Source organism: Ahaetulla prasina, chromosome 18 (assembly GCF_028640845.1).
Source record: "Ahaetulla prasina isolate Xishuangbanna chromosome 18, ASM2864084v1, whole genome shotgun sequence".
NCBI lineage: Eukaryota > Metazoa > Chordata > Lepidosauria > Squamata > Colubridae > Ahaetulla > Ahaetulla prasina.
The window spans coordinates 8,494,384-8,522,164 of NC_080556.1; the positions used below are offsets into that span (position 1 = coordinate 8,494,384).

General features: G+C 48.8%; 1 protein-coding gene across 2 annotated transcripts; it reads left to right on the forward strand.

Moving 5' to 3' along the window:
• The first annotated feature begins 451 nt into the window (after window positions 1-451).
• On the forward strand, window positions 452-27,646 carry MFN2 (mitofusin 2). Of its 2 annotated transcripts, none has more exons than XM_058161358.1 (19): window positions 452-527; window positions 1,962-2,042; window positions 3,299-3,477; window positions 4,897-5,032; window positions 5,863-6,025; window positions 7,288-7,412; window positions 9,430-9,538; window positions 10,812-10,919; window positions 11,035-11,188; window positions 11,559-11,626; window positions 12,273-12,394; window positions 12,828-12,954; window positions 13,926-14,030; window positions 15,647-15,749; window positions 15,901-16,121; window positions 17,501-17,656; window positions 20,916-21,112; window positions 21,945-22,079; window positions 25,343-27,646. In XM_058161358.1, the coding sequence occupies exons 3-19, from the start codon at window positions 3,303-3,305 to the stop codon at window positions 25,410-25,412; spliced, it is 2,274 nt and encodes a 757-aa protein (XP_058017341.1). In that variant the 5' UTR covers window positions 452-527; window positions 1,962-2,042; window positions 3,299-3,302; the 3' UTR covers window positions 25,413-27,646. The 2 variants fall into 2 exon arrangements, with proteins under 2 accessions (XP_058017341.1, XP_058017342.1); XM_058161359.1 differs by lacking the exon at window positions 452-527 and adding an exon at window positions 534-747.
• Window positions 27,647-27,781: the final 135 nt, after the last annotated feature.

Here is a 27,781-nt window from a genome sequence, read left to right on the forward strand (position 1 = left end):
GGGAACCCTAAATGGTGGTTGATGGGGTGGGGGGGATGCTGAGTTATTAAAAATTGAACTCAGTACTCCAGGGCATGTGCAGAGTACAGTTCCATCCCCTGCAAAAACACCAGCCAAGGAGAAGGAACCACACGGCCTTACAAACGACCTCCGGCCCCGTTTCCCTATTCTTTTCCTTCGCCCCCAAATTATAAAGGGCGGTGGGGAACATGGAATATAAACCAGGGAGTCTCCAAGCTTGGTCCCTTTAAGACTTGTGGACTTCAACTCCCAGAGTCCCTCAGTCAGCAAAGCTGAGGGACTCTGAGCAAAGCTGGCTGAGGAACTCTGGGAGTTGAAGTCCACAAGTCTTTAAAGAGACCAAGCTTGGAGACCCCCTGATATAAACAGCTGCCGGACTTCAATTCCCAGGAGGCAGCGGGGCGGGAGGGTCCCGTCGCGGCCGGCCTGACGTCACCTCCCGTCGCGCCCTTCTGACGTTTCCCGGGGCGCTTCAGGCGAGCGGCTGAGGCAGAAGGCAGGTGAAGGTGAGGCGCGAGGGGTTGGGACGCGTGTCGGCGGGTGTAGACGTTACTCGCGGGTTCTTGGCGGGTTTAATTCGGCCCTCCTCCGGGAATTAGAGAGGGGTGGTCGCGGAGAAGGCTGGGCTCGCTGAAGGGCTCCCCACCTACGCACCACACCTCTTTTGCCTCTCCTCGGCCCGAGGGGGCCCGTCACGTGTGCAAGGAAGACACGCGTCTGAGTCGGGTGAGAAGCGGGGTTTGGCTTTGGGGGTGGAAGGGGGATGGGCTGGGGGGGGCGGTGTATGATGGACTTCCGCACACACTCCTGGGCAGTGCATGATGGGCCTCCACACACTTCCCTGGGCAGTGCATGATGGAGCTTAGCATTCTCTTGGCAGTGCATGATGGACTTCCACACACTCCCCTGGGTAGTGCATGATGGGCCTCCAGCATTCCCCAGGCGGTGTATGACGAAGCTCTAGCATTCTCCTGGGCAGTGCATGATGGGTCTCCACACACTTCCCTGGGCAGTGCATGATGGAGCTTAGCATTCTCTTGGCAGTGCATGATGGACTTCCACACACTCCCCTGGGTAGTGCATGATGGGCCTCCAGCGTTCCCCTGGGCAATGTATGGTGGAGCTCTAGCATTCTCCTGGGCAGTGCATGATGGACCTCCACACTCCCCTGGGCAGTGCATGATGGACCTCCAGCATTCCCCAGGTGGTATTTGATGGATTTCTGCACACACTCCTGGGCACAGCACAATGGACCTCCACATCCCTGGGCAGTGCATGATGGACCTCCACACACTCCTGGGCAGTGCATGATGGAGCTCTAGCATTCTCCTGGGCAGTGCATGATGGGCCTCCACACACTTCCCTGGGCAGTGCATGATGGAGCTTAGCATTCTCTTGGCAGTCCATGATGGACTTCCACACACTCCTGGGCAGTGCATGATGGACCTCCACATTCCCCTGGGCAGTGCATGATGGAGCTCTAGCATTCTCCTGGGCAGTGCATGAGGGACCTCCACACACACTCCACTGGGCTTGTGCATGAGGGACCTCCAGCATTCTCCAGGCGGTGTATGATGGACTTCTGCACGCACTCCTGGGCAGTGCACGATGAACCTCCACATCCCTGGACAGGTCCTGAGGGATCCCCAACCCCAGGCAGTGCATGATGGAGCATTTCAGGATTGGCAGGGAAGGCTCTCCTAAACTGAGCCATCCAGGTGGATTCAACGGTGGAAAAAACTTTTCAGAGATGAAAATATCTCTTGGTAGATAACCTGCCAATAAACTTCTGTTTATAGGTGTCTTGTAGTTAATAAAATATACATTCTTAAGAAGAATCCTAAAAGTGTTTTATATTAGGGTGACTGATGGCCATTTGCTTGTTCACGGTCGATTTCACCATCCGCATTTTCTAATCTTGTCTATTTGCCTTTTCTTAGACCGCTGCGTGCTCTTTCCGGCTCAGGAAAGAAGATGGTAACCATGCTTAGCTTATGAAAACTCCTACTTGCATCTTAATAGTAAGTGCATTCGAGAGGCATTTCAGAATTGGAACTGATTTGTCTCTTTGCTTTGGGGGCTGCTAACTCTGACTCCAATCCTCAACAGGGTAATTTTGGCGAGAAAGGCCTAGAGCAGTGATGGTGAACCTTTTTGGCATCGAGTGCCTAAACCGGAACATGTGTGCATGTACGTGCATGTGCGTGCGTGCGCCGGAGCATCGGAAATGCGAAGACCAGCTGGCCGGCGTGCGCATGCCTGTTTTTTTGGCTGTTTTTGGCCGTTTTCCAAAAAGTGACCTGAAAATGCCCCAAAAAAGCCGGAAAATGGCCAAAAAACAGGCATGCGCGTACCGGCCAGCTGGTCTTCGCATTTCCGGCGCATGGGCTGGTTTTTTTGCCGTTTTTCAGACCATTTTCAGGTTGTTTTCCAGCACTTTGGCACTCGCGAAAACCATGCGCGCTGGAAAGCAGAAAAGCAGCTGGCGACGGTGTGCGTGGCCACAGAGAGGGCTCTGCTTGCCACCTCTGGCACACGTGCCATAGGTTCCACCATCGCGGGCCTAGAGCTTTCAGACCAATTTAAAAATAAATATCCGCTTCCTTCTAGCGTTCTCCCAGAAATCCAGCCTTTTTGCTCTTTCAATTTGAGGAATCTCTTAATACAGTTCATAATACAGAGCTATTCCATGACCTCTTAAAATAGAGTCAGGAGATTTGGATTTAAGCACATTGTACAAAATAGCGTGATTACTTTAGCATGCTGTGAGAACCAGACGTTCACAGTAGGGGGGGAGGAATATGGCTGCTTGCTTATCTGGAACAGGGGACACGGTGGCTCAGGGGCTAGGACGTTGAACTTGTCGATCAAAAGGTCGGCAGCTCACCAGTTCGAATCCCTGGTGCTGCCGTGTAACGGGGTGAGCTCCCGTTACTTGTCCCAGCTTCTGCCAACCTAGCAGTTTCGAAAGCACGTAAAAATGCAAGTAGAAAAAATAGGGACCACCTTTGGTGGGAAGGGAACAGCGTTCCGTGCGCCTTTGGAGTTCAGTCATGCTGGCCACATGATCACGGAGACGTCTTCGGACAGCGCTGGCTCTTCGGCTTTGAAACGGAGATGAGCACCGCCCCCTAGTGTCAGGAACAACTAGCACGTATGTGCAAGGGGAACCTTTACCTTTACCTTATCTGGAACATTTACTAGAGCAGTGGTGAGTTGTAAACTAAGGCCCTTTTCCTCTTTCCTGCGCATAATCCGTGCCTTTTTCCCCTTCTAGCACAATGTCCCTGCTGTTCATTCGCTCTAAGTCCATCATCACTAGCAAAAAGGACAAGAGACATATGGCGGACGTCAGTGCCTCCCCCCTTAAGCATTTTGTCACTGCCAAGAAAAAAATAAATGGCATCTTTGAACAGTTGGCAGCTTACATCCAGGAGAGCTCCGTCTTTCTGGAGGGTGAGTTGGGCTTAAAAGTTTCACACAGCTTGCTGAACCTGTGCACGCGAATGAGCGAGTGTTGTGTCTGCGCCCCCCGAGCCAGAAAGTGACTCGGGAAGTGAGGGGGAAGGACGGTTAGGACTTACCTCAGGAGCACCGGCTTCCCTGGCTCAGCTCCAGGAGACAGAGGCAGGCCAGGTGGAGGAGATAACGAGGCCTCCGTCCCCTGACTCTTCCCCCCCTCCCAGGTCACGCTTGCAGACCCAGCTGATGGCAATCAGGCCTGGCTGGACCCTAGGTTTGGTAGGCAGGAGAGGAGGGAACAACAGAAGCAGGGTTGGGGCAGGCCTAGGAAGTGCTGAGTCATGGAGCTGCACCCCACAGGATATAAAGGCAGCAAGAGCTGCTGTGTCTCTTCGTAGCAGGCAAATCAATTGATTAACTAAGAGCTGAAGTTTGCTCCTGGGTGACTCATCGGCGTCGAGGGAGATAACAGAGACACTTGGCAGATGCTCGCTATTCTGCTGCCAGAGCTGATAGTGCCGGCTAATTAAGCCATCGCTCGGGCGGAGGCGAAGGAGGGCAGAACAGCAAGTGAATGCCTGCAGATCAAGGAGATGAGAAACATCAGCGTTTCTTTAAAGGAATTATTTTGGTAGATGAGGTTAGGATTCGAATCCGGGGGGCCTTCTTCTGACTTTTGGTTTTTCTTAAACTATCCTTGTCTTGATGACGCTTGTTGCCTAGCTTTAATTATGCTGTTTTTAAAATTGGCTGCCATTGCTAGACTTATTTTCTTGCTTACGTAATCCTGCCTGCTATAAGGATGCAAATACAAACGAGGGGGTCCCTTGCTGGCTTTCTTGAAGACGTTTCATTAGCCTAACTAGGTAACATCATCAGTGCTAGTGCTAGCGTGAAGTTACGCAAATGAAACATCTGCAAGAAAACAAGCCAGCTCAGAGAGCACCAAGGACCCCATAGTCCTCCTCCTCCTCCTCTTCTGCATACTCCACTCCCTTCTAGCTCTGATGACGTTACCTAGTATGGTAATGAGTTGAATCTGTTATCTGTATTGCTCAAGTTCTCCTTTTTCTTTCCTAAATTTCGTCTCCCTGCCTCCAGCCTTGCCATCCTCCATATTCGTGGGCTGAGTGTCAGGCCAGTGAGAGTGAGCCAGCTATATTTTGGTCTGCATGGTTTGAATGTGGCAACTTTAACCAACCGAGGCAATGCAGGGGGATGCTGGGACTTGTAGTTCCAAAGCAGGAAGAGAGCGTTTGCCCATTCTTGTTTTAGCTTGGCATCCTTTTTTTTTTTCCCTGGGAAAAAGCATCGTGAAAGTATTTCTTCTGTAAGAGCTGCCTAGAAGTGGAGATTGCAGCGTTCAAACCACTCGCCTCCCACATGACATTATACTGGGTTTTTTTCCCCCAGAAACACACAAAAATGGTGAGCTCGACCCCGTCACCACGGAAGAACAGGTGTCAGAGGTCAAGGGCTACCTGTCCAAGGTCAGCGGGATCAGCGAGGTGCTGGCCAGGCGACACATGAAGGTGGCTTTCTTTGGGCGGTGAGTCAGTTTGCTGGTATTAGAAAGCTTTGCTTGAATCGGAGGCTCTCCCAAGTGGGCTGGACTACATCGCCCATCGTTCTGAGTCCATCCTGCAAAGCTTGCTGGAACGATTCCAGCTTAAGTTGTCCATAAGTTGTTTCAACTGTAGCAGTGGGGCATGTTTTGGTTCTCCCGGCATTCAGAACTCTGCGCAGTCCCAAAGCGACCCTGCGAAGGTTCTTGGGAAGTCCCTGCATCTAGATATCAGCTACGTTTGCAGGGTTGTTGTGAGCAGAGGCGGGATTCAAAAATTTTAGCAACCAGTTCTCTGCCCTGTTGCTGGATAGGCGTGGCCTACAGCTCCGGAGGCTTTTTTTGAGCCTCTGGGTGGGTGAAAATAGCCTCCCCCGGCCTCTGGAAGCCCTCCAAAGGCCAGAAATGGATCAGTTTCCGGACTTCCGGAACTTTCTGGAGGCCCGTTTTTCGCCCTCCCCAGGCTCTGGAGGTTTTCCTTGAGCCTCTGGGAGGACAAAAACAGCGTCCCCCGGGCTCCGGAGGCCCTCCAGAGGTTTGAAACGGGCTTGCTTCTGGAACTTCCGAGTGGCCCATTTTTCACCCTCACACAGAGCCTCCGTGCGGGCCCTGCACTTACCTGTCATCCAAAACGGGCCGCGTGGAGACTCCTGGGAGGGGCAGGGTGGGTGGGGCCAGCCGGTCCGTGCAACTACCAGTTCGGCGAACCAGGTGTAAAATTAGCATCCGGTTCTCCCGAACCGGCTGAATCCCATCCGTGGTTGTGAGGATAAAATGGGAGGAAGTGGCCGTCTTGTGTTTTTGCAATTTTTCAGGACGAGTAATGGGAAAAGTACTGTGATTAACGCCATGCTGTGGGATAAAGTCCTTCCCTCTGGGATCGGCCACACCACCAACTGCTTCCTGAGAGTGGAGGGGACGGATGGACAGGATGCCTTCCTGCTCACCGAGGGGTCTGAGGAGAAGAAGAGCGTCAAGGTAACAATGTGGGAACGGCCCCAGATTTGAGGATCAGAGAAACGTGGGAGGGAATTCTATTCTGTGAACACGTCAAGTTCTCCTGGAGGGTGTCGGTCGACATAATGAGGACTCCCCGACCTTGGCAACTTTAGGACTCGTGAACTTCAACTCCCAGAATTCCCCAGCCAGCCTGGGGAATGCGGACGTCAAAGTCCACGAGTCTTTTCCACCCCCCCCCACCCCAGATTTTTATTTTATTTTTTACAAACGTATCAAATCAATGTGTGAACAGTGTGGCCCCTGGGTGTCATACATTCTAATAGAAATACAACTAGTAGAATGAATCATAGTTATTACATTCAATCCACTTATGTATTTCTAATAGTGATACACATATCAAGTTGCGATCTGTCATTTAGTTATTCCATGTTTTGTTATTACTTTTATTTTATTACATAGAAGTGTATACGCTAATATTCCCCCTTATTTCTATCACAAGTTTTAAAAGTTGTCACAATTGGGGAGTCCTGGAATAGATATGGTCCCATAATTTCAAAACTAGTTTTTTTTTTTTATCATCCAGCCATCACCTACCGTATTTTTGAGAGTATGAGATGCACCTTAGTTTTTGGGGAGGAAAATAAGAGAAAAAACTGATTGGTAGGTGGATTGGCCTCTGGAATACCCCCAATCAGCTGTTCCCAGAGGTGAATTTTAGTAACAAGTTCTTTGGTTGTGAGCTCTGTGCCTTGGTTTTGTTTTGTTTTTTTCTGCCTCTGAAACTTCTGAAATTGTTTCAGGAAAAAAAAAATCTGCCTCTTAAAGCCTCCAAAACAGAACTTCAAAAAAAAAAAGCCTCTGAAGCTTTTTGGAGGCTTTTTTTCTGAAGCTGTTTGGAGGCTTCTTTTCTGGAGCTCTGTTTGGAGGCTTCTTTTCTGGAGCTCTGTTTGGAGGCTTCTTTTCTGGAGCTCTGTTTGGAGGCTTCTTTTCTGGAGCTAAGTTTCGGGGCTTTTCTGGAGCTCTGGGGGCTTCTTTTCTGGAGCTTCGTTTCTGATGCTTTTTTCAGCCTCTGAAACCTCCATTTGAGAAGCTGGGTCGGGCTACATTCGGAGTATAAGAGGCACCCAAATTTTCACCTCCTTTTTTGGGGGGGAAAAGGTGCGTCTTCTACTCCAAAAAATACAGCACCTTCTCCAGTGGAGTATTATTAAATTCTTCAATTTTTGAAACATCTTCGTAATTATATTCTCGGGCTGTCTTCCTTTCTTTTCCTGCATCAGACGGTCAACCAGCTGGCTCACGCCCTCCACCAGGATGAATTGCTAACGGCCGGGGGTCTGGTCAGCGTCATGTGGCCGAATTCCAAGTGTCCTTTGCTTAAGGATGATCTCGTTTTGATGGACAGGTGAGTGGGTGTTTCCCCCCACCCCACCCCCAAATAAAAAAAGTTCCCTCTCTCTTACACCCAGCCAGGAAAATGGCAAGATCTTATAGGTAAAGATTCCCCTCGCACATATGTGCTAGTCGTTCCTGACTCTAGGGGGCGGTGCTCATCTCCCTTTCAAAGCCGAAGAGCCAGCGCTGTCCGAAGACGTCTCCGTGGTCATTTGGCCGGCATGACTAAATGCCAAAGGTGCACGGAATGCTGTTACCTTCCCACCAAAGATGTTCCCTATTTTTCTACTTGCATTTTTCTACTTGCATTCCCTATTTTTCTACTTGCTTTTGAACGGCTAGGTTGGCAGAAGCTGGGACAAGTCACGGGAGTTCACCCTGTTACACGGCGCTAGGGATTTGAACCGCTGAACTGCCGATCTTTCGATTGACAAGCTCAGCGTCTTAGCCACTGAGCCACCGTGTCCCATCAACAAGATAATAAATCTTGGATAATAAGATAATAAAAGCCGACCATTAACTTCTCACGTACAGTTACATAGCAAGGACTTTTATCTACCTTCTCCCTACTTCTTCCAAGAAGCGAGAAACTTTCGCATGACCTGTACCAGTTAGGTCCTCGACTTACAACAGTTTGTTTAGCGCCCGTTCAAGGTTAACAACGCGGCACTAGGGAGTCGAACTGGTGACCTTTCGATCGACAAGCTCAGCGTCTTAGCCACTGAGCCACCGCATCCCAAAGGCTCTTATAAGCTTTTTTAAAAAATTGTAGCTGTTGTGCCTTTTTATCACGCAAATAAATGTGAGGCAGGTGGACTTTTACCGCAGTCTGTAAAAAAAAAAAACTGGAATGAAAGAGTTTATTTTTATTAATCCAGCCTAGCCCTTCTGATCCTATCTTTTAGAACTAAGAAAGCAAAGTTTAAATTTGAGAAACAAGACAGGTTGGGGGAGCCGTTGGAAGAGAGAACATCATTTCAGTGTGTGTAAATTATGTCAGTTCTTGACTTACGACCACAATTGAGGCCACAATTTACGTTCTTAAGCGAGACATTTGTTCAGTGAGTTTTGCTCCATGTTACGACCTTTCTTGCTACAGTTGTTAAACAAATCGCTGCAGTTGGCGAGTTAGTAACGCGGTTGTTAAATGAATCTGGCTTCCCACTTGACTTAGCTTAAACATTTGATTTGGCCATGGATAGCTCAGGCTGTAAGGAGCCTGTTATTAGAACACAGCAGCCTGCAATTACTGCAGGTTCAAGCCCGGCCCGAGGTTGACTCAGCCTTCCATCCTTTATAACAGGGGTGTCCAAACTTGGTCCCTTTAAGACTTTTGGACTTCAACTCCCAGAGTCCCTCAGCCAGCAAAGCTGGCTGAGGAACTCTGGGAGTTGAAGTCCAAAAGTCTTAAAGGGACCAAGTTTGGACACCCCTGCTTTATAAGGTAGGTAAAATGAGGACCCAGATTGTTGGGGGGGCAATAAGTTGACTTTGTAAAAATATACAAATAGAATGAGACTATTGCCTTATACACTGTAAGCCGCCCTGAGTCTTCGGAGAAGGGCGGTGTATAAATGTAAATTAAAAAAAAAACAAAACTTAGAATTGTAGAACTTGTCAAACGGAAATAAGATGAATCTTATTTTATTGGTATTAAAATGTGATTAGAAAGGGGATATTTTTTAAACATAACAGCAGCATAACTAAAAATTAGAAAGGGGATAAACAATGGAAGATTATCATTTAATACAAATCTTTGTATTAGAATTATATGTTTGTTAAACACAGGAAATATTAACACTATTATTAGTAAAAGGAGTGACATTCAGAATTTGTAGATTGGAATTGAAGTCCCTTTTCTCCGTGCTGTTGTAACTAAACAAACTGTTGTAAGTTGAGGACTGCCTCTATTTTAAAAGTAAAATCAACATTTAAAGCTACAGTCTGGAAGAGGTGTCGGAAGAGAGAACACCATTTCAGCGTGTAAATTACGACGTCATTTCTGTGTTTCTTGTTCATATGTTTAGCCCCGGAATTGACGTCACCACCGAGCTGGATAGCTGGATTGATAAATTCTGCTTGGATGCCGATGTCTTTGTGTTGGTGGCCAACTCTGAGTCGACGCTGATGCAGACGGTAAAAACGTTGATCTCTTTCATTCCCTATCCAATAAAAATTGTATATTTTACTAATTAGCTTCTCATCTGTCCCTGTTGTATCTGCGCCTCCCCACCCCCTCCCTGATCCGGGCCCCCTGCCAGAAAGTGACTCGGAAAGTGAGGGGGAAGGGCCATCAGGACTTACCTCTGGAGCACCGGCTCCTCTGGCTCAGCTCCAGGAGCCAGAGGCAGGGTGGAGGAGATAACAAGGCCTCCGTCCCCTGACTCTTCCCCCCCCCCAGGCCACGCCTCCAGACCCGGCTGATGGCAACCAGGCCTGGCTAGATCCCAGGTTTCGGAGATACGAGAGGCGGCTACAACAAAGGAAGGGGTGGGGCAGGCCTAGAGAGGGCTGAGTCACGGAGCCACACCCCACAGAGTATAAAAGCAGCCCTGGCTGCTCTTCTGCTCTGTGACGAGCAAAAATTGAGCTGAACTATTTGACTCGTGGAGAAGTGAGCTGAACTCTGGAGAATTGAGCTGAACATTCGGCCTGGATTGCTGACTTCCTGGTTGCCCGGGAACCCCAAGATAAGGGAGACTTTGGCAGGCAGCTGCAGATTCCCTGCCAGGACTGATAGCAGCTGTGAACTCAATTACTGGCTCGTTTAGCCAGCTCGCGTGGCTGAGGCCGGGAGGGGACAGAACAGTCCCTAGTATAATTTTATCTAATTCGTGTTGTTCTATTTATATTTCATAGGTTTTTGTGTCTTCTTTATATTTCGATTGTATTTGAGTGTATGTCCACCAGCCTATCTCTCTATTTAAATCTAATCCGATTCTGATTTTTTCAAGCCAACTTTATGATCCTCAGGTTTATAGAAGGCATTTTGGTGATGGTTGTTGTTGTTTCTGTCAGTTTTGGAAGGCAATTTTCTTTTTGCTGCTTAACTGCCACATATTTTAGCTGGGGAAGTTGGGAGGGGGCGGTGGTTGGAGCGGTAGAAAGTTAGTCATAACAACATTCCGTATTCAAGGACATCCTGCGTCTGATGTAGACTGCCTGAAGATTGTATCCGATTGAGTGTGAAGAGTTGATTGGACAATGTGATGAACTTGTGGGTATGGAGCAGGGCTGTGAATTGTCAACTGGGTGTGGAAAACCTGGAAGCTTTCAGATTCGGGTTTTCCCAGCTGTGCCAACGTGACATCTCTAACAAATTGGAACTTTGAGGAACCTCAAGCCTCAGAGCTTTATTTTGTTGGGGGTGTTCCATGGAACCCTGAGAGTTTCTTTTCTGCCCATCCAGGAGAAGCAGTTCTTCCACAAAGTCAACGCTCGCCTCTCTCGGCCCAACATTTTCATTTTAAATAACCGCTGGGACGCTTCGGCCTCCGAACCGGAATACATGGAGGAGGTGAGGCTTCCTCTGGTGGGTGGCTGAAGGGGAGAGCAACCCGGAAGGAAGATTGGCCTTCCTTATCTAACCTCCCTTTTTTTTCCTTTTTTTTCTGTCCTCTCCTCTCCTGCAGGTTCGCCGACAGCACATGGAGCGTTGCACCAGCTTCCTGGCGGATGAGCTGGGTGTGGTGGATCGCGCCCAGGCCGGGGATCGCATCTTTTTCGTCTCTGCCAAAGAGGTCCTGAACGCCCGCATCCAGAAGGCTCAGGGTATGCCCGAAGGAGGTGAGAGACCCTCTTAAACCAGTGTTTTTCAACCTCGGCAAACTTTTAAGACTTGTGGACTTCAATTCCCAGGATTCCCCCAGCCAGCTGGCTGGGGGAGGGGGTGGGAATCCTGGGAGTTGGAGTCCACAAGTCTTAAAAGCTTGCCGAGGTTGAAAAACACTGCTCTAAGCTCTCCCTGTTTCTAAAATCTGCAACCCCCTTTTCCTCCTTTAAAAATCATGCTTGACGTCGCTCCCGCCTTGTTCAAGTTTGCCTGGGGTACCCATGAGGACTAGAAACTTGAGGGTGGGTTGGGGGGAAAAGCATGGGCCTATTTTGCTGTTCAAATCTGATGGTGCTTGGTTTTTTGTTTTTTCTTTCTCTGTAGGCGGGGCGCTGGCCGAGGGTTTCCAAGTCAGGATGTTCGAGTTCCAGAATTTTGAGCGAAGGTTTGAGGCAAGTGTGTCTTGTTAGACGTTGAAGGTTTGCGAGTTTCGCTGCTCTTCCGGAGCACGGTGCTAAATTTCTAGCACGTTTTCTTAATTTAGCCAGGACATTTGACAATCATGATGTGGTTAAATTTATATTAACGTGGCCAGGTATCCCCTATAGATCTCATTCTTTTAATATATAAGACCCGTATATTTTAGCAAGCAGTGGAATTTTTTTTGTAATAATTAATAATAGCAGAAAAAAATAATACCTTGAAGAAGCAAATAGCAGGCAGCGTGAACAATATTATCCAGAGCACCTTATGGTTGTTCTTCCATCTCTATACACTCTTTTCTATAAACTCTTATTTTTGAACCTACAAGAACCATCGATCTGGTTCCAGGGTCCAGAAGCAAATAATATTATTAAGCCGATAATCCTGCATTGTTCGATATTTCGAAATCGATGCGAAATGCAGAATCCTAAAGATCTCGGTTTGCCTGCTTTTACTGCGATTTAAGTCGCTAGTCCTCAAGGGCACTCTGCGTCCCGAGTGGGCTTTTCAGGGTCTGGAACCTTACAGAATTAGCCCGAAGGGATTGATTCGCGGCCTCCCTTCGCTGCCTAAGGGGGGGGGGGAAAGGATGCTGAGGTTTGTCTTTGCTCGCAGGAGTGCATCTCGCAGTCGGCGGTCAAGACCAAGTTTGAGCAGCACACGGTCAGAGCCAAGCAGATTGCGGAGGAAGTCCGGCACATCATGGATTCCGTGCACGTGGCCGCGCAGGAACAGAGGTGGCCTCCTGTGGGATTTCCTAAGAGGATTTGTGGAAGTTGGAATCGAAGAGCAGAGCAAGAAAGGCCTCTGCAGGGTTTCAGCTAGTTTAGAAATTGGGTGCTTTTGTTTCCTCCTTCCTCTTTTTTCTCCTTCCCTCCCTCCCTGCTTCCCTCCTTCTCCTCCTTCCTTCCCTCCCTCTCTTCCTCCCTCCCTCCCTATTCCATCCCTCCCATTCTCCTTCCTTTCTTCCACCCTCCCTATTCCTTCCTCCTCCTTCCCTCCCTCCCTCCCGCCCTATTCCTTCCTCCCATTCTCCTTCCTTCCTTCCCTCTCGCCCTTTCTTCCTCCCTCCCTCCCTATTCTTCCCTTCCCCTTCCTTCCTTCCTTCCTTCCTTCCTTCCTTCCTTCCTTCCTTCCTTCCTTCCTTCCTTCCTTCCTTGTGTCTTGCAGGGTTTACTGCCTGGAGAAGTGGGACGACCGCCAGGAGCGCCTGGGATTCATCGAGAAACAGCTGGACCTGCTCACTCAGAGCTACAAGTTGAAAATCAAGGAGATCACGGAAGAGGTTGAGCGCCAGGTGAGGCCCTTCTTCCCCCCCCTCCGCCCCCGAATTCAAACCCTGGTTTATGCTGCCGGATCCCTTGGAGCAAAGACAATCCCAGATCCTAGAATCCCCCAAACGTGCCTTTCTGGCAACAAAGAAAATGAAAAGCCCGGATTCAGGAGCGTCTTCCTCATTTCTGGTCTCTGCCATGCTCAGCACCCTGGTTTGAGATTCCAAAGACGAACATTTGGCAGACTTGGTTTTCCTCTGGTTTACGGGGATGTTTGCATTGCAGAGGGAAGTGGGGGGGTGTTGTGGTCCGCCAGCAGCCTGCGGAGCTGGCAACGGAGTCATTAGACAGCGATGAGGCTGTGGAAGAGCGTGGGCCGGTCCTGGAGGCTGGGGAAGGCCCAGATGAGGGCTCTGCATCAGAGGCAAAGTTGGGGCCAGGGCCATTGGGGAGTGAGGTGTGGACTCCAGAGCCTCCAGAGACTGACAGTAGTGAAGCAGAGGAACAGGAGGAGCCCGTTCCTAGTGCACGCATGAGAAGAGCTGCCAGAAGGCAAGAGCAGCTCAAGCAGAGAGGACGACTCGGGAGTAAGGCCAAGAGATGATTGGCCCCTCGCATAAGGCTTAAAAGACCAGCAATGGCGTTTGGGCTCTTTGCCAGAAAACAACGTTGATAGCTTTGTCTTGTTGCATTTGTTTTGTATCGGTGTCTTCTGAACTTTTGCCAAGAAAGGCCTTTGGCAGTTTGCCTAATTGGACCAAGGTTGGTGATAGGACTGAGGAATTTGTGTTGGGAGGAATTTGCTTTAATTTAGTTGAACTACGCTGAGAATGAAGTCATTCTCAGCTGTTCGAATAAAGTTTGTTTGTTTTTACACTGACTGAGTTTCCTACTACCTGCTGGGGCCTGGGTCACAACAGGGGGTTTGCTTTCTAGGAAAGGAAAGGAAACGCAGCCCAGTTCACACACCCCTCGTCCTTTTTTTTACTTCCAGGTCTCACACGCGATGGCAGAAGAGATCAGGAAGCTCTCGGTGTTAGTGGACGAGTTTCAGCTGGATTTCCATCCTTCCCCCGTGGTCCTGAAGGTTTATAAGAACGTAAGCCACTCAACGCAGACTGGACGGGTGGCTCAGCGGCTAAGACGCTGAGCTCATCGATCAGAAAGGTCGGGCGGTTCAAATCCCTAGTATAGGACTCCTGCGTGAGCCGGGAGTTGGACTAGATGACCTCCAAGGTCCCTTCCAACTGTGTTTACTGTTACTGGATCATTCCCTGGGAAGTATGGGGTACCTGATTGCCCCGCTGTGGTTTTGTGTCGTTCCCCCCCCCCCGATGCAAAATCCACATTCAGAAGTTTAATCCTTTGCCTGTAACGAAATCTTTTGCCGCCGCCGCCTCCTCTTAACCCCAAACCCATCAAGCTGAGTAACACAGTAACCTCGATGACTTTTAAGGGGCGTCAATAAAGGGGACGGATATTTGTAGCTCAGGGTTATGACCTATGAGGGGTCCTTGGTTGCCTCTGAGCTGGGTGGTTCTCTTGCAGATGTTTCGTGACCCAAACTAGTGCTAGTACCAAAAAGGGAGGGAGGGAAGGAAGGAAGGAAGGAAGGAAATAGTTGCAGCTCAGGGTTGACATGAGGGATCTTGGGTGCTTTCTGAGCTGGGTGGTTTTCTTGGCAGATGTTTCATGACCCAACTAAGTACCGTAACATCATCAGTGCTAGGAGGGAAGAGAAGGCTGTGAGATCCTAAGTGCTCTCTGAGCTAGCAGACGTCTCATTACCAAACTAGCTAACATCATCAGGGCTAGAAAAGGAAAAGGGGGTTTCCTTCTGGCGCTCCCTTCTAGCACTGCTGACGTTACCCAGTTTGGGGTCATGAAACGCCTGCAAGAAAACAACCAAGCTGAGCGGCGGGCCTGCCCAGATTTGGCCGCCTAGGAAAGAATTCCATTGGAATTCTCTTACTAAAAGCCCCGAGGGGTTCGCAGGAAGGCAGAGCTGGAACCGAAGTTTTTGCGCATGAAAAGCTCCTTTCCCTTCCTCCTCCTTCCCCGTGTCCAGTTACATAGAATAGAATAGAATAGAATAGAATAGAATAGAATAGAATAGAATAGAATAGAATATATGGAATGAATAGAATAGAATAGAATAGAATAGAATAGAATAAGAAATATGGAATGGAATGGAATGGAATGACGGATATAATATGAATAGAATAAAGAACAGAATAGTATAGTATAGTATAGTATAGTATAGTATAGTAGTATAGAATAGAATAGAATAGAATAGAAAGAATAGAATAGAATAGAATAGAATAGAATTTTTATTGGCCAAGTGTGATTGGACACACAAGGAATTTGTCTTGGTGCAGATGCTCTCAGTGTACATAAAAGAAAAGATACGTTCATCAAGGTTAAAATATTAAAATAAACTGTATTAAAATAAAATATTAAAATAAACTGTATTTATTTTAAAATATTAAAATAAACTGTATTTTTTGGCAACCGTTCCTGTCCCGGTGGGTTGAGTGATATTGTACTCCATGCCTTGCCCTCGAAGGAGCCAACGGCTCTTACAGGAGGGCACTGTGGGTAGTTTTGAGTCTCCCTTCCCAGCTTCCCCCCCAATCCTGAGCACTCAAGAGAGTTCCGAGGACTTCAACTCCCAGAATTCCCTCATTTTTTCCCCCTCCCCCATTCCTTTCCTAGGAGTTGCATCGGCACATCGAGGAAGGCCTGGGCCGAAACATGTCAGATCGCTGCTCCGGTTCCATCGCCGCCTCTTTGCAGATCATGCAGCAAGAAATGATTGGTGAGCATCCCTCGGGAGACCCTGGAGGTCCTCTAGTCCCATCCCCAGGCCCAGGACGTAGCTCTGTTTCCTCCCCAAGTTGTGTGCAAGAGATGCAGGGCGTGGATCATCCTAACACCCCGTCTTCTCCCTCCCCCGCTCTGCCTTTCAGATGGGCTGAAGCCCCTCCTCCCCGTTTCCCTGAGGGGGCAGATCGAGCTGCTGGTCCCCAGGCAGTGCTTCGCCCTCAGCTACGACCTGAACTGCGACAAGCTCTGCGCCGACTTCCAGGAGGACATCCAGTTCCATTTCTCGCTCGGCTGGACCATGTTGGTGAACCGGTTTCTGGGGCCCAAAAATACACGTCGGGCCTTGATGGGCTACAGCGACCAGGTAAGACTGAGGTTTGATAATGCGAGGTTGATTCCTCCTGCGCATGGAGGCTCGGCTTCGCCCGAGGCCTTCAATACATCCTGTGAAAACCCACCGAGGGAGTGTTCTGAGCTAGGCTTCCCCAGCAGCGCAAAGCCGAGTCCTCATCCCGATAAACCCCTTTTATTTAATTTACAGTGAATTCCTCTCCAGCGAAGTCTTTCCTCTCCCACAGTCTTTCAAGATAGTTCACAATTGGGGGAGGGGGTAAATGGGGAGGGGAAGGGAATATTATAAATTGATTGACTGCCATTCTACAGAAATAATGGTAGAATTAAACAAGTTGGAATGGTGTAAAGTCGGGACTGCTCGGTAACCACTCCCGAAGGGAAAGGGTAAGGAAAGAGGAGTAAAGAAGGAAGAAAGTAGGTAGGTAGGTAGGTAGGTAGGTAGGAAAGAAGGGAGGGAGAAGAAAGGATAGGAGGAGAAGGAGGAGGAGAAGATAGAGGGTTAGAAAGGATGGTAGTGAGAAGTGGGAAGGAGGAGGGGAAGTAGGAAAGCGAGGAGAAGGATGGTGGGGAAAGTTGAAGAAGGATGAGAAGGGTAGAAAGGATTAAGGGAGGGAGTGGCGGTCGAGCAGCCCGGATTGAGCATAATTTGAGTATAGGATCGATTGTTGTATAAGTGACTGTATTGTACACTGGTTAAATTGTGGGAATTATTATGGAAAATAAAAAATGAAGATCCAAAAAAAAAAAAGATAGTTCACAATTACCGACCTTTATCAGGCTTGGAGAGAGGCCAGGCCGATATCTTTCATTGGCAAGAATGCAGGAATGAACTAATTGTCTCCTGCAAACTCCACTCCCCTGTCGCTCCTCTTTTATTCCCTCTGGGAGGGTCCATTCATTGTCCACCTGTGGCCTTACTCCCAAGTCGACCCTTGTTCTTTAGCTGTTCCCTGCGTCTGGCAACTGTGCACATGCGCACACTGGGAACAGGCTCCAGCTGTTCCTCTGCCTCACTGATGTCTGACTCCGAAGGCAGCTAACAACTGGCATACAGCCCTGGCTCCCACTCTGCTTCCAACACAGAGCCCTCATCCGAGCCTTCCCCAGACTCTAGGATTGGCCCATGTTCCTCCCCAACCTCCTCACTGTCCGAATCTGCTGCCAGATCCGCTGGCCGCTGGCGGGCTACAACAGGGAGACCAAGCTGTGTCGTCTTTGTTATCCTTCCAAACTGACCTTTTCTGGCATGGAGCTTTACTCCCCTTGTGTCCTTTCCCCTGGCCTCAGTTGCTTCAATCTGCAGAATGGGCGCCGGAGGCTGGAATTCCCCCGGAGGCTGCATCCTGTCTCGTCTTTCCTGCCCCTAACCATCCAATTTTTGCTTACCAGGTCCAGCGTCCGTTGCCCCTGACCCCAGCCAACCCAAGCCTGCCCCCCATGCCACAGGGGTCCTTGACTCAGGAGGAGCTGATGGTCTCCATGGTAACCGGCCTGGCCTCCCTCACGTCCAGGACTTCGATGGGCATTCTGGTGATCGGTGGAGTGGTAGGTTTTTAGGGAGCGTTCGTGTGGGGTGGATGGAGGCCAGCTTCCAGGTAGACGTGGAAGCATAATTCAGCCATTCCAAAGTTAGTTTTGGAATGCTAGCTGCTAGCTAAGGGCGATGGGTGCCGTAGTCCATATCTGGAATCTCCCTCTAGTTCTGTGTTTTTTCATCTTTCCTGCTTTTTCCTAGGTGCTGTCCTTTGTTCTTTTATTATTATTATTAATATTAATATTAATTATCAAATTTATTGGCCACCCATCTTAACCATGGGGTAATTCTGGATGGACCAGTCAGCATAATTTTAGGGAATTTTCTCATGACACCAGAGGTGAGATGCTCCCTGTTCGGACAGGATCACCCGATCCAGTGGCGATGGCGGCGGGTGCTTCAGAGAACTGGTAGCAAAAATCCCTGTCCATTCACCCCCTATGCCCAGCTGAGCCGCGCGATCATCAGAGGCTTTTTAAAAATTATTTTTAAAAGCATTTTTTCTTTGACCAAAAAATGCTTTTAAAAGTTTTTTTTTAAAAAAAGCCTCTGATGATCGCGGGGCTCAGCTGGGATCGTCAGAGGCTTTTAAAAGCATTTTTTCTACAATCTCTTCGGCCGAAGAGATTGTAGAAAAATCTTTAAAACTCCTCTAACGATCAGCTGAGTTGCCTGTTTGTGAGAGGCTTTTTTTTTTCTTTTAAAGGCGAAAAAAATGCTTTTGAAAGAAAAAAAAGCCTCTGACGATCAGGCAACTCAGCTGGGATCACCAGAGGAGCCATTTAAAACTTCTTCGGCAGAAGAGGTTGTAGAAAAAATACCTTTAAAAGTAAAAAAAAAAAAATAGTTTGCCATGCGTACCCAGTCACATTACCCCCCCCAAGCCACGCCCACAGAACCGATAGTAACAAATTTTACATTTTACCCCTGATTTGGGACCCCATTGTCCTACAGCTTTGAGGTATTGGGGACATGGCTTATAGCCTGTCGGGTGCTGCAAAACTGCCATTTATTTTTTTATTTTAAATGGTTTGCTTAAAAAAAATCAAGGAGAGAAACAACCTAGAATTAAAGAGAAATTTCCAGACAGTGAGAACAATCAATCAGCGGAACGAATTGCCACTAGAAGTTTTTGGGTGCTCCCAAGAACTGGAGGTTCTTAAGAAGAGATTGGACGGCCATTGCTACAAGACATTCAAGGTCCTTTCCCAATCCTGCTATTCGCTTCTATTCTCTCAACCGTCCTTCGCAGTTCATTCAGCAAATAAAAGACTCCTGGGGCCTTTTCGCTTTCCAAGAGTAGAGTTTACTGAGCTGGCATGGATACAGCAGTAGCCAAGCCAATTCTAACAGGTTCACGTGCAAATAGCATAATTAAACATCCCCTTTTCTCCTGGCCCTCCCGTAGCCATTTTCTTTTCCTCCAATCCATTACGTTCCTTTCGTTTGGGTAACGGGGCTCTTCTTCTATTAGACCAGTGCTTCTCAATTATTTTCTGTCATGCCCCCTTAGGAAGAAGAAAACGTTTTTCGCGGGGCCCCCCCCCGCGCGACTTTCTTTCAGGCGTTTTTCTCCTTGAAAGGGAGGAGCATGCGCAGTCACATGTACTGGCAGTCCCACACTAAAGATGGCTCCGACAGGCTCGTGTCACAAGGGTTTTGGACAGCCAATCAGATGCTCCCGTTGTTCTCTGATTGGATACAGAGACATAAACACGGGGCTTAGCTTGTTTGCTGAGGTCAAACGCGCCCCTTCTGAGCCTCGCGCCCCCCTGGGGGCGCCTGTTGAGAAGCACTGTATTAGACTTTCCTAGCAGTTGACCTTGAGGCACTGGCTCTCCCGTTCCTTTGACAAACCACCCCACCTCAATACCCCCCCTTACATTCCAATCCGTTCCCTCCCTGCCATTGCCAATGTCAGTGTTCCAAGTAACGCACCCATAGAAAGCGGACCTCCGAGGCAGGTAGATTCCTCAAAGAACAAATTTATGCATCATACTGGCGCAACTAGTGAAAACCGACTCTGAAAGTTCCCGCGGTTTTCACTTTAAAAGAGGAAGTTTTCCCCCTTTCCCCAAGTCATCGGCCACACGGTCCAATCGAGGTGCTGGCCGGTTGCTTGGTTACTTCGCTCCTCCTCTCCCCCAGCCACCTGTTAGAATGTCCTTGGTTCCCACAGGGACACTTTTCATTTTGACTGCAAACACCCACCCACCCCCGAGCTAACTATTTCGCTCCCCCTCTCACCTAGTGGCAACCCCGAAGCCTCAAAGATGGCCCCAGCCGGGTTCGCTTCAGGGTTGACAGGGTTCGTCTGTGAGGCGAAGTGTTTTCGCAGCGAGCCAAGCTTCAGCCGTGACATAATTATGTCGGTCTATGACCGTTTTAGTTTGATTTGGCCTATTGTAATTTGGTTTTTAATTTTGCTTTTAAATTTGTGTTTGTATTTTGTGTCGGTTTTAATATGGCTGTAAACTGCCCTGAGTCCTTCGGGAGAAGGGCGGTATAAAAAGTAAATTATAACTAAATAAATAAATAAATAAATAAATAAATAAATAAATAATTCCGTTAAAAGCTGCCGTTCATTCCAAGGCCAGTGTTGTGGCCCAACAGCTGCCGGCAGACGATGAGGTTGGGGGGAAAAACGGGGCCCGGTTCTGGAGCCTGTGGAAGGCTTTGTCGGACGCAGAGATAAGAGCCAGGGCCGTCTGGCATTTCCTAGCCAGAGAGGCAGCTAGCTGCCTTTGGAGTCAGAGATGAGTGAGGAGGAGGAGGAGGAGTAACAGCTGGGGCCTGTTCCATTTGCACGTATCCGCAGAGCAGATAGGAGAGAGGAGGACAACGAGCCGGCTCGGGAAGCAAAACAAACGTGGACGCTGACTTTATTCCCTTCCCTGGCTGGCGAATAAATAGGAGGAAAAGGGAGGCGTTTGGTTGTCGCAGACAACCGTTCGCCTTTCTGGAAAATTTGTGTGTTTCGTGTGACAGAGGCTGCCTTGCCAGAACTGAGCTTCGTCTTATTTCTCCGTTTGAACTGACTTAATTTGGCAGCCTCCTCCCGGCTGGGAGCTCCCAACCTTGCATTTTATCCTAACGAGCTGATAATAAGGACTATTGTTTCGGGTTAAACTCCTTGCAGGACTCTCTTGGCTGGACTTTCTGTTGGGGGAATGCCGTTCATTCCCAAGGGTGTAAATAAAGAGGTGTTTTTTTCTTTGCCGGGAACAAACCTGTTTTTCTGTCTGCATCCCCACCCCCCACCCCCCCCAGGTCTGGAAGGCCGTGGGCTGGAGGCTTATCGCTCTTTCTCTGGGCCTCTACGGGCTCCTCTACGTCTACGAGCGCCTCACCTGGACCACCAAGGCGAAGGAGAGGGCCTTCAAGCGCCAGTTTGTGGACTACGCCGGGGAAAAACTTCAGCTGATCGTCAGCTACACCGGCTCCAACTGCAGCCACCAAGTGCAGCAGTAAGTGAAGCCCTCCATCCCTCCCTCTCCTCCCGCTGCATCCGGCTCCTGCCAATGCAGCCTGAGTTCCAGGCTGTCCTCGACTTACGACCGTTCGTTTAGTGTCCAAAGTTAACAACAGCGCTGGGGGAAAAAAAAAGCGGACTTAACGACCATTTCTCACATGACCCTCGCAGCATCCAAAATTCAGATGTTTAGCAACCAAGTTGATATTTTATCAAGAGCCCAGGTGGTGCAGTGGTTAGAGTTGCAGCGCTGCAGGCTACTTCAGCTGACTGCTAGCCGCAGTTCGGTGGTTCGAATCTCACCAGGATCAAGGGTGAACTCAGCCTCTCATCCTTCCGAGGTGGGTCAAATGAGGACCCAGGTTGTTGGGGGGCAAGAGGCTGAAGCGGAATCCCCATGGTCATGTGATCAAAATTCAGCCACTCGGCAACTGGTTCCTATTTATGACGGCCACCGTGTCCCGGGGTGTGTGTGTGTGTCATGTGATCTGCTTTTGCGACCGCCTGACAAGCCAAATCAATGGGCACTCCAGATTCAGTTTAACCACCGTGATACTAATTCCACAAACGCAACGGTTCGCTTAACAACCGTGGCAAGAAAAGTCGGAAAACGGGGCAAACTCACTTAACAAAGGTTTCACTTAGCAGTATAAATTTTGGGCTCAATTCTGGTTGTAACTCGAGGACTACCTGTATTAGATTTATAGGGGGGGTGGAAGGCTTTTCTCGCGTTGAGGTCTATGTCTTGTCCCCTTTCACCTTTTTTTAACGATCCCTTTTTTTTTTGTTTGTTTACTTTTTCACTTTATCAAACCTCTTGTCCAAAGGGAGCTGGCGGGAACCTTTGCTCAACTATGCCAGCAGGTGGACGTGACGAGAGAAGATCTGGAGAAAGAAATTGCAGGCCTCAATCAAAAGATTGAGATTTTGGATTCTTTGCAGAGCAGAGCCAAGTTGCTCAGGTAGGGCGCTCCGGCTTTCATGTTTGTCCACTGCTGGATGGGGTGGCGCAGGGGGGGTCAAACTCCGTTTCATTGAGAGCCGCCTCAGGGTTGCATTTTGACCGTGGGGGGGGAGGCTAGGGGTGGGGGCAAGGGGCGTGGCTGTGGTGAGCGTGACCACAGGACTCGTGTCAGGGCACCTGTGATGGCCAAGGGCTAAGGCTGGACTTCCCTGAGACCAACCTTCACTTTCATTATAACCTTCCTTCCTTCCTTCCTTCCTTCCTTCTTTCTTTCCCCTTCCTTCCTTCCTTCCTCTTCCCTTCACTTCCTTCCCCTTCCCTTTCTTTCCTTCCTTCCTCTTTCCCTTCCTTCCTTCCTCTTCTCTTCACTTCCTTCCCCTTCCCTTCCCCTTCCTTCCTCTTACCTTTCCTTCCTCTTCCTCTTCCTTTCCCTTCCCCTTCCCCTTCCTTCCCTCCCCTTCTTTCCTTTCCCTTCCCCTTCCCCTTCTCCTTTCCCTTTCTACCTTCTTTCCTCTTCCCCTTCCTTCCGTCTCCTTCCTCTTCCCTTCCCTTCCCTTCCTTCTTCCTTCCCTTCCTTCCTTCTTTCCACTTCCTTCCTTCCGCCTCCTTCCTCTTCCTTCCCTTCCTTCCTTCCCTTCCCTTCCTTCTTCTCCTTCCCTTCTCCTTTCCCTTTCTTCCTTCTTTCCTCTTCCCTTCCTTCCTTCTTTCCACTTCCTTCCTTCCGTCTCCTTCCTTTCCCTCCCTTCCTTTCCCTTCTTCCTTCCCTTTCCATTCCTTCCTTCCCTCTTCCTTCCCTCTTCCTTCCCTCTTCCTTCCCTTCCCTTCCCTTTCCTTTCCCTTTCTTCCTTCTTTCCTCTTCCCTTCCTTCCGCCTCCTTCCTCTTCCTTCCTTCCCTTCCTTCTTCCTTCCCTTCCTTCCTTCCTTCCTTCCTTCCTTCCTTCCTCCCTCCCTCCCTTCCTTCCTTCCCCTTCCCCTTCCCTTCTTCTCCCTTCCCCTTCTCCTTTCCCTTTCTTCCTTCTTTCCTCTTCCCCTTCCTTCCTTCTTTCCACTTCCCCTTCCTTCCGTCTCCTTCCTCTTCCCTTCCCTTCCCCTTCCTTCTTTCCCTTCCCCTCCCCTTCCTTTCCCTTCCCCTTCCTTCCTTTCCCTTCCACTTCCTTCCTCTTTCCTTTCCCTTCCACTTCTCCTTCCCCTTCCCCTTCCTTCCTTCCTTTTCTTCTTTTTCTTTCCCGCTTCGTTCTCCTTTCTTCTTCCTTCCCCTCTTATTTTTCCTTCCTTGCTCCCTTCCCATCTTTCCTTCTTTTTCATTGTCTTCCCTCTTTCTCCGTTCCTGTCCCTTCTTGCATATACTCAAATGCAAAAGGGGAAACAATTGTTTTGATAGCCCTCTGCCAGCGAAAACAGAGCCTTGCGGGTGGGCCATGCTTCCCCCTCCCCCCCCCCGGCCACATTTTCAGCCTGGATGGCTTCCTGCAGCCCTCCCCCAGTAAAAACATTGCTGGGGGGGCTGCACATGTCATCCCCCACCCCCCGAGCTCCGTTTTCACTAGCAGAGGCACCACGGACCAGATCCAAGCACCTTTGAGTTTGACACCTCTGTCGTGGCGGATATAAACTTTACATAAAATTGATGCATCGTCTTGCACTCTGCCTGTAAATAAGATCCATTACTTTCCAACACATTTTTGATGATCGGGGCAAGAGTGGAAAAACGTATTCATCTTTTTATGTTCTCGTTATGTTAGTGCGTTCCCATTCATCCCTAAATGTATTCTTGCAATTACATTTTGTCGCATCTGCATTAAAACACTGCAGACATTCTTCGTGTGGGAACGTCATCCTTCAGCCGCTTCCTTTTTCAAAGATTACTCGAGATAATCTTCGAGATTATTTAAGTCTACAATCCCACTTAAAAGCATTAATAAATCAAGGAGGACAATACTCATAAAACAAGCCATCCTTTGAGTGCATATTTTCAAGCCTTTTCAAATGGACCGATAATTATGTTCATAGTTATGAATGTTCCTGCTTTGAAAAGCTATTTTTTAAAAAACCTTTTCCTACAGTAACCAAAATACAAATGCTTTCTACGGTCTAGGGCCATGATGGCGAACCCATGGCATGCGTGCCACAGGTGGCACACATAGCCAGATCGATGGGCACGTGAGCTCAGCTCCAGATCACACGCGCGTGCCGGCTAGCTGATTTTCGGGCCTTCTGGGCCCACCAGAAATAGGGAAACACGCTGTTTCCTGCCTCCAGAGGGCCTCGTGGGGCGGTGGGCCATTTTTTGCTCTCCCCAACCCCCAGAGCCTTTCTAGGAGTCTGGGGAGAGCAAAAACGGCCTTCCCCATCCCCACCACCCCTGGAGGCTCTCCGGAGGCCGAAAACGGCCTGTTTCCACACCCACCCACCCACCCACCCTGCTCCTGGCATGCGATGGCAAAAAGGTTAGCCATCCCCAGTCTAGGGTCTCCTGCTTGAGCAGGGGGCTGGACTAGAAGACCTCCAAGGTACCTTCCAGCTGTACTCTATTCTGTATGTATTCTGTTGTTCTGTCCCCCTCGCCTCAGTCCGAGCATTGACTTAATTAGCCGGCAACTATCAGCTTCTGGCAGCAAACTAGCGAGCGTCTGCCAAGTGTCTCTGTTATCTCTCTTGATGCCAATTAGTCAACCAGGAACAAACAGTACTTCAGCTCTAGTTAAGCAGTTGATTTACTTGCTACGAAGGGGTATAGCAGCCCTTGCTGCTTTTATATCCTGTGGGGTCCATGACTCAGCACTTCCTAGGCGTGCCCCACCCCTGCTTCTGTTGTTCCCACCTCTCCTGCCTACGAAACCTAGGGTCCAGCCAGGCCTGATTGCCATCAGCCGGGTCTGGAGGCATGGCCTGGGGGGGAAAGAGTCAGGGGCCTCGTTATCTCCTCCACCTGGCCTGCCTCTGGCTCCTGGAGCTGAGCCAGGGAAGCCGGTGCTCCCGAGGTAAGTCCTGACGGCCCTTCCCCCTCACTTTCCAAGTCACTTTCTGGCAGGGGCCCCGGCTCGGGGGACGCAGACACAACATCTGTATTTTAAAAAAAAGGTCCTTGGCGTTTTCAATTTTAGAAATGACTCGGTTTGCTATGCTCAGGTTTTGATGCTCAGTGTAAGCAAAACTGGCTTTAAAAAAATGGATTTAACTTAGCGGTTAAAAGGCTGTGAGTTATTTCTTTCTATCTTTTTTTTTTAATATGGGCCTTTCTTCGGTTTTCTGCCTCTGCAGGAACAAAGCCGGATGGCTGGACAGCGAACTCAACATGTTCACACATCAGTATTTGCAGCAGAGCAGATAAGCCACCGAAATGGGAGTCCACAGGGAAGACTGCCTGTTTCCTCCCCCCCTCCCCGTCCTTCCCAGTTACACTACTGGGAAAATAATTCCAGATGATGGGAACTTTTTCTTGAAGGAGGGGAAAGTGGAAGGTCTCATTCCTCTTTGCGCCCGTCCCTTCCTTCTGTGCCCACAGTTACTTCGAAACCCCTTTTCCTTTCTCCTCCTCACGTGGGCGCTTCTATCCTAGCCGGCACGTTGCCAGCTTAGCAATTTTTTGGCTTAGTAAGAAGAAACGTTGACAATCCCGATGACGATTAGGCTGGGGAGATATCCCCCACCCTGCATCTAATAATCCCCCTTACTCATTTCGATGAAATAGCCATTTGATTTCCATTATATTTTTTTTTAGTGGGTGTGTGGAATGAAATTAACCCCGCGATCCCTGCTTGCCACAAATGAACGACTCCCGAAGGGAATCCTATTGTAATTTATAGCGGGGGGAGGGTCTCCAACCTTGGCCACTTTAAGACTTATGGACTTCAACTTCAACTCAGCTTTTCTGGCCGAGGAATTCTGGGAGTTGAAATCCACAAGTCTTAAAGGGACCAAGATTGGAGATCCCTGATTTATAGGACAATGCATCCCAGACCAATTCAGAGGTTGGCTGAGCTTGGCTTCTGAATTTTGGTAAGCAAGGGACAGTCTGGTTGGGTTTCTTCAACTTTGAAATCCCATCCTCCTCCTCTCTTACGCGCTTGTGACATAGCGAGCGGGCGAAGTGTTCTGTCTTTCTGTCCCGATCCTCAGGTTTTTACTATGACCTTATTACGATCACCGTGTCTTTCCCTGTGGCTCTTGCCCTACAACAGCGCCTCCTAAAGTTCCCAGTCCTTATGAAGTTAAACCGAGTCAACTTCAAACACTAATGAATTTATTAGAGGGTGTGTGCAGGTGGGCCGAGAGTGACGGCACGAAGTTCTGTAGACGGATGAAATGTAAGAAAAAATTCCGAGGGGAAATTCAGACAATTGCATTTTGTGCCTGGCTAGATAGAATTTAATCAGCTGTAATAGATTTTGACCTCTTGATTGTTTCTCTACTTTTTTTTGCCCCCACCCTTGCTCTTCCTTGGTTTATGAACCTTTTCACAACTTCTGCAATTGTCTCTTCTACCTTTTAATCAAATTTTTTTTTAAAGGACGTTGCTCCCATTTCAATCCAGCCCCATCCCTTTCAAAATTCAGTTTCCAAATAACAAACTATTCTAAAAATACGAGTTCCGGGTACATTTGTAAAACAAACAACAGACATTCTACGAACTCCGGAACTGAAATAATTAAAATATACATACATATTTACAATACATAATATATATAATTTCCTCCTGGGTCAATTGAGACCCACTTAGGAGGCGTCGGGTTGAGGAAAGGGACACGCACTGGGGGTAGCTTGTACCAGTCAAATCTGTGCAGAAGTCACAATTGGGATCATTCCAGGGTGTAGGGTGTTGTTGTTTTTTGGACCGAAAGACACTCCAGTACCATAGTTTTCAACCTGGGTACCTTGAAGATGTGTGGACTTCAACTCCCAGAATTCCTCGGTCAGCTGGCTAGAGAATTCTGGGAGTTGAAGTCCACCCACCTTCAAGCTTCCTCTTCACGCCTCCTCCATGTGATATTTGAAGTGTCTTCCCCATTGTAGGTCTGGGGTCTGTTTCTCCTTCCTTTCCTCACCGTTGGGGGCACTTCATTCTCTTTCCAGCCAGCTCAGCCAAATTTTTGAGAATCTGACAATTTGGGGTTCGGCCACCGATCAGCTGTAAGCGTGGACCCCTAAAAACGCTGAGGGTTCACAAGATGTCCCCCCAAATGCACTTTACCTTTGGTTTTTTTTTTAATGCTGCTAGCGTTAGTTTTAATTTCTAGCCAGGCCTTCAAAATCCTCCTGATGGTGTTTTCTCTGGTTTTTTTGGGGGGTGGGGGGCTGTAAGGATTTGGGAATAATGATGCTATTATTATTATTATTAACTATTATGACCTGATACTGTTTCTAGCTGCATCCGTGCTGTTAATAACCACAAAAACAGAATTAAAAGCGGAATACATGGACGGAAAGTTTCTTCTGCCTTTTGTTTTCTTGGATTTAAAAAAAAAGAGAGATTTTTCTTTGGTAAATTGCTGCTGTGCAAGTGTTTCTTTTCGCCTCTGGGAAGGTGTTTTTTTGTGGCTGGGTCTTTGTGTATTGGATGGTGGCAACTGGGGAGGGAGGAAGTGGGGGGGTGGAGAGTCACTTTCCGCCTTTTATTCTGCTCTCAAGTGAGCTGGCAAGGTTTGGGCACAGCGCCTCTAGGCATGTACAGACGGTTGTTAATTTTCCAGAGCTATTTCA

Coding starts and splice junctions, on each gene's coding strand:
- MFN2 (XM_058161358.1), top strand. CDS start 3,303: ATGTCCCTGCTGTTCATTCGCTCTAAGTCCATCATCACTAGCAAAAAG. Junction 17,657..20,915: donor TTCTGGTGATCGGTGGAGTG/GTAGGTTTTTAG, acceptor CACCCCCCCCAG/GTCTGGAAGGCCGTGGGCTG. Junction 21,113..21,944: donor TGCAGCCACCAAGTGCAGCA/GTAAGTGAAGCC, acceptor TCTTGTCCAAAG/GGAGCTGGCGGGAACCTTTG.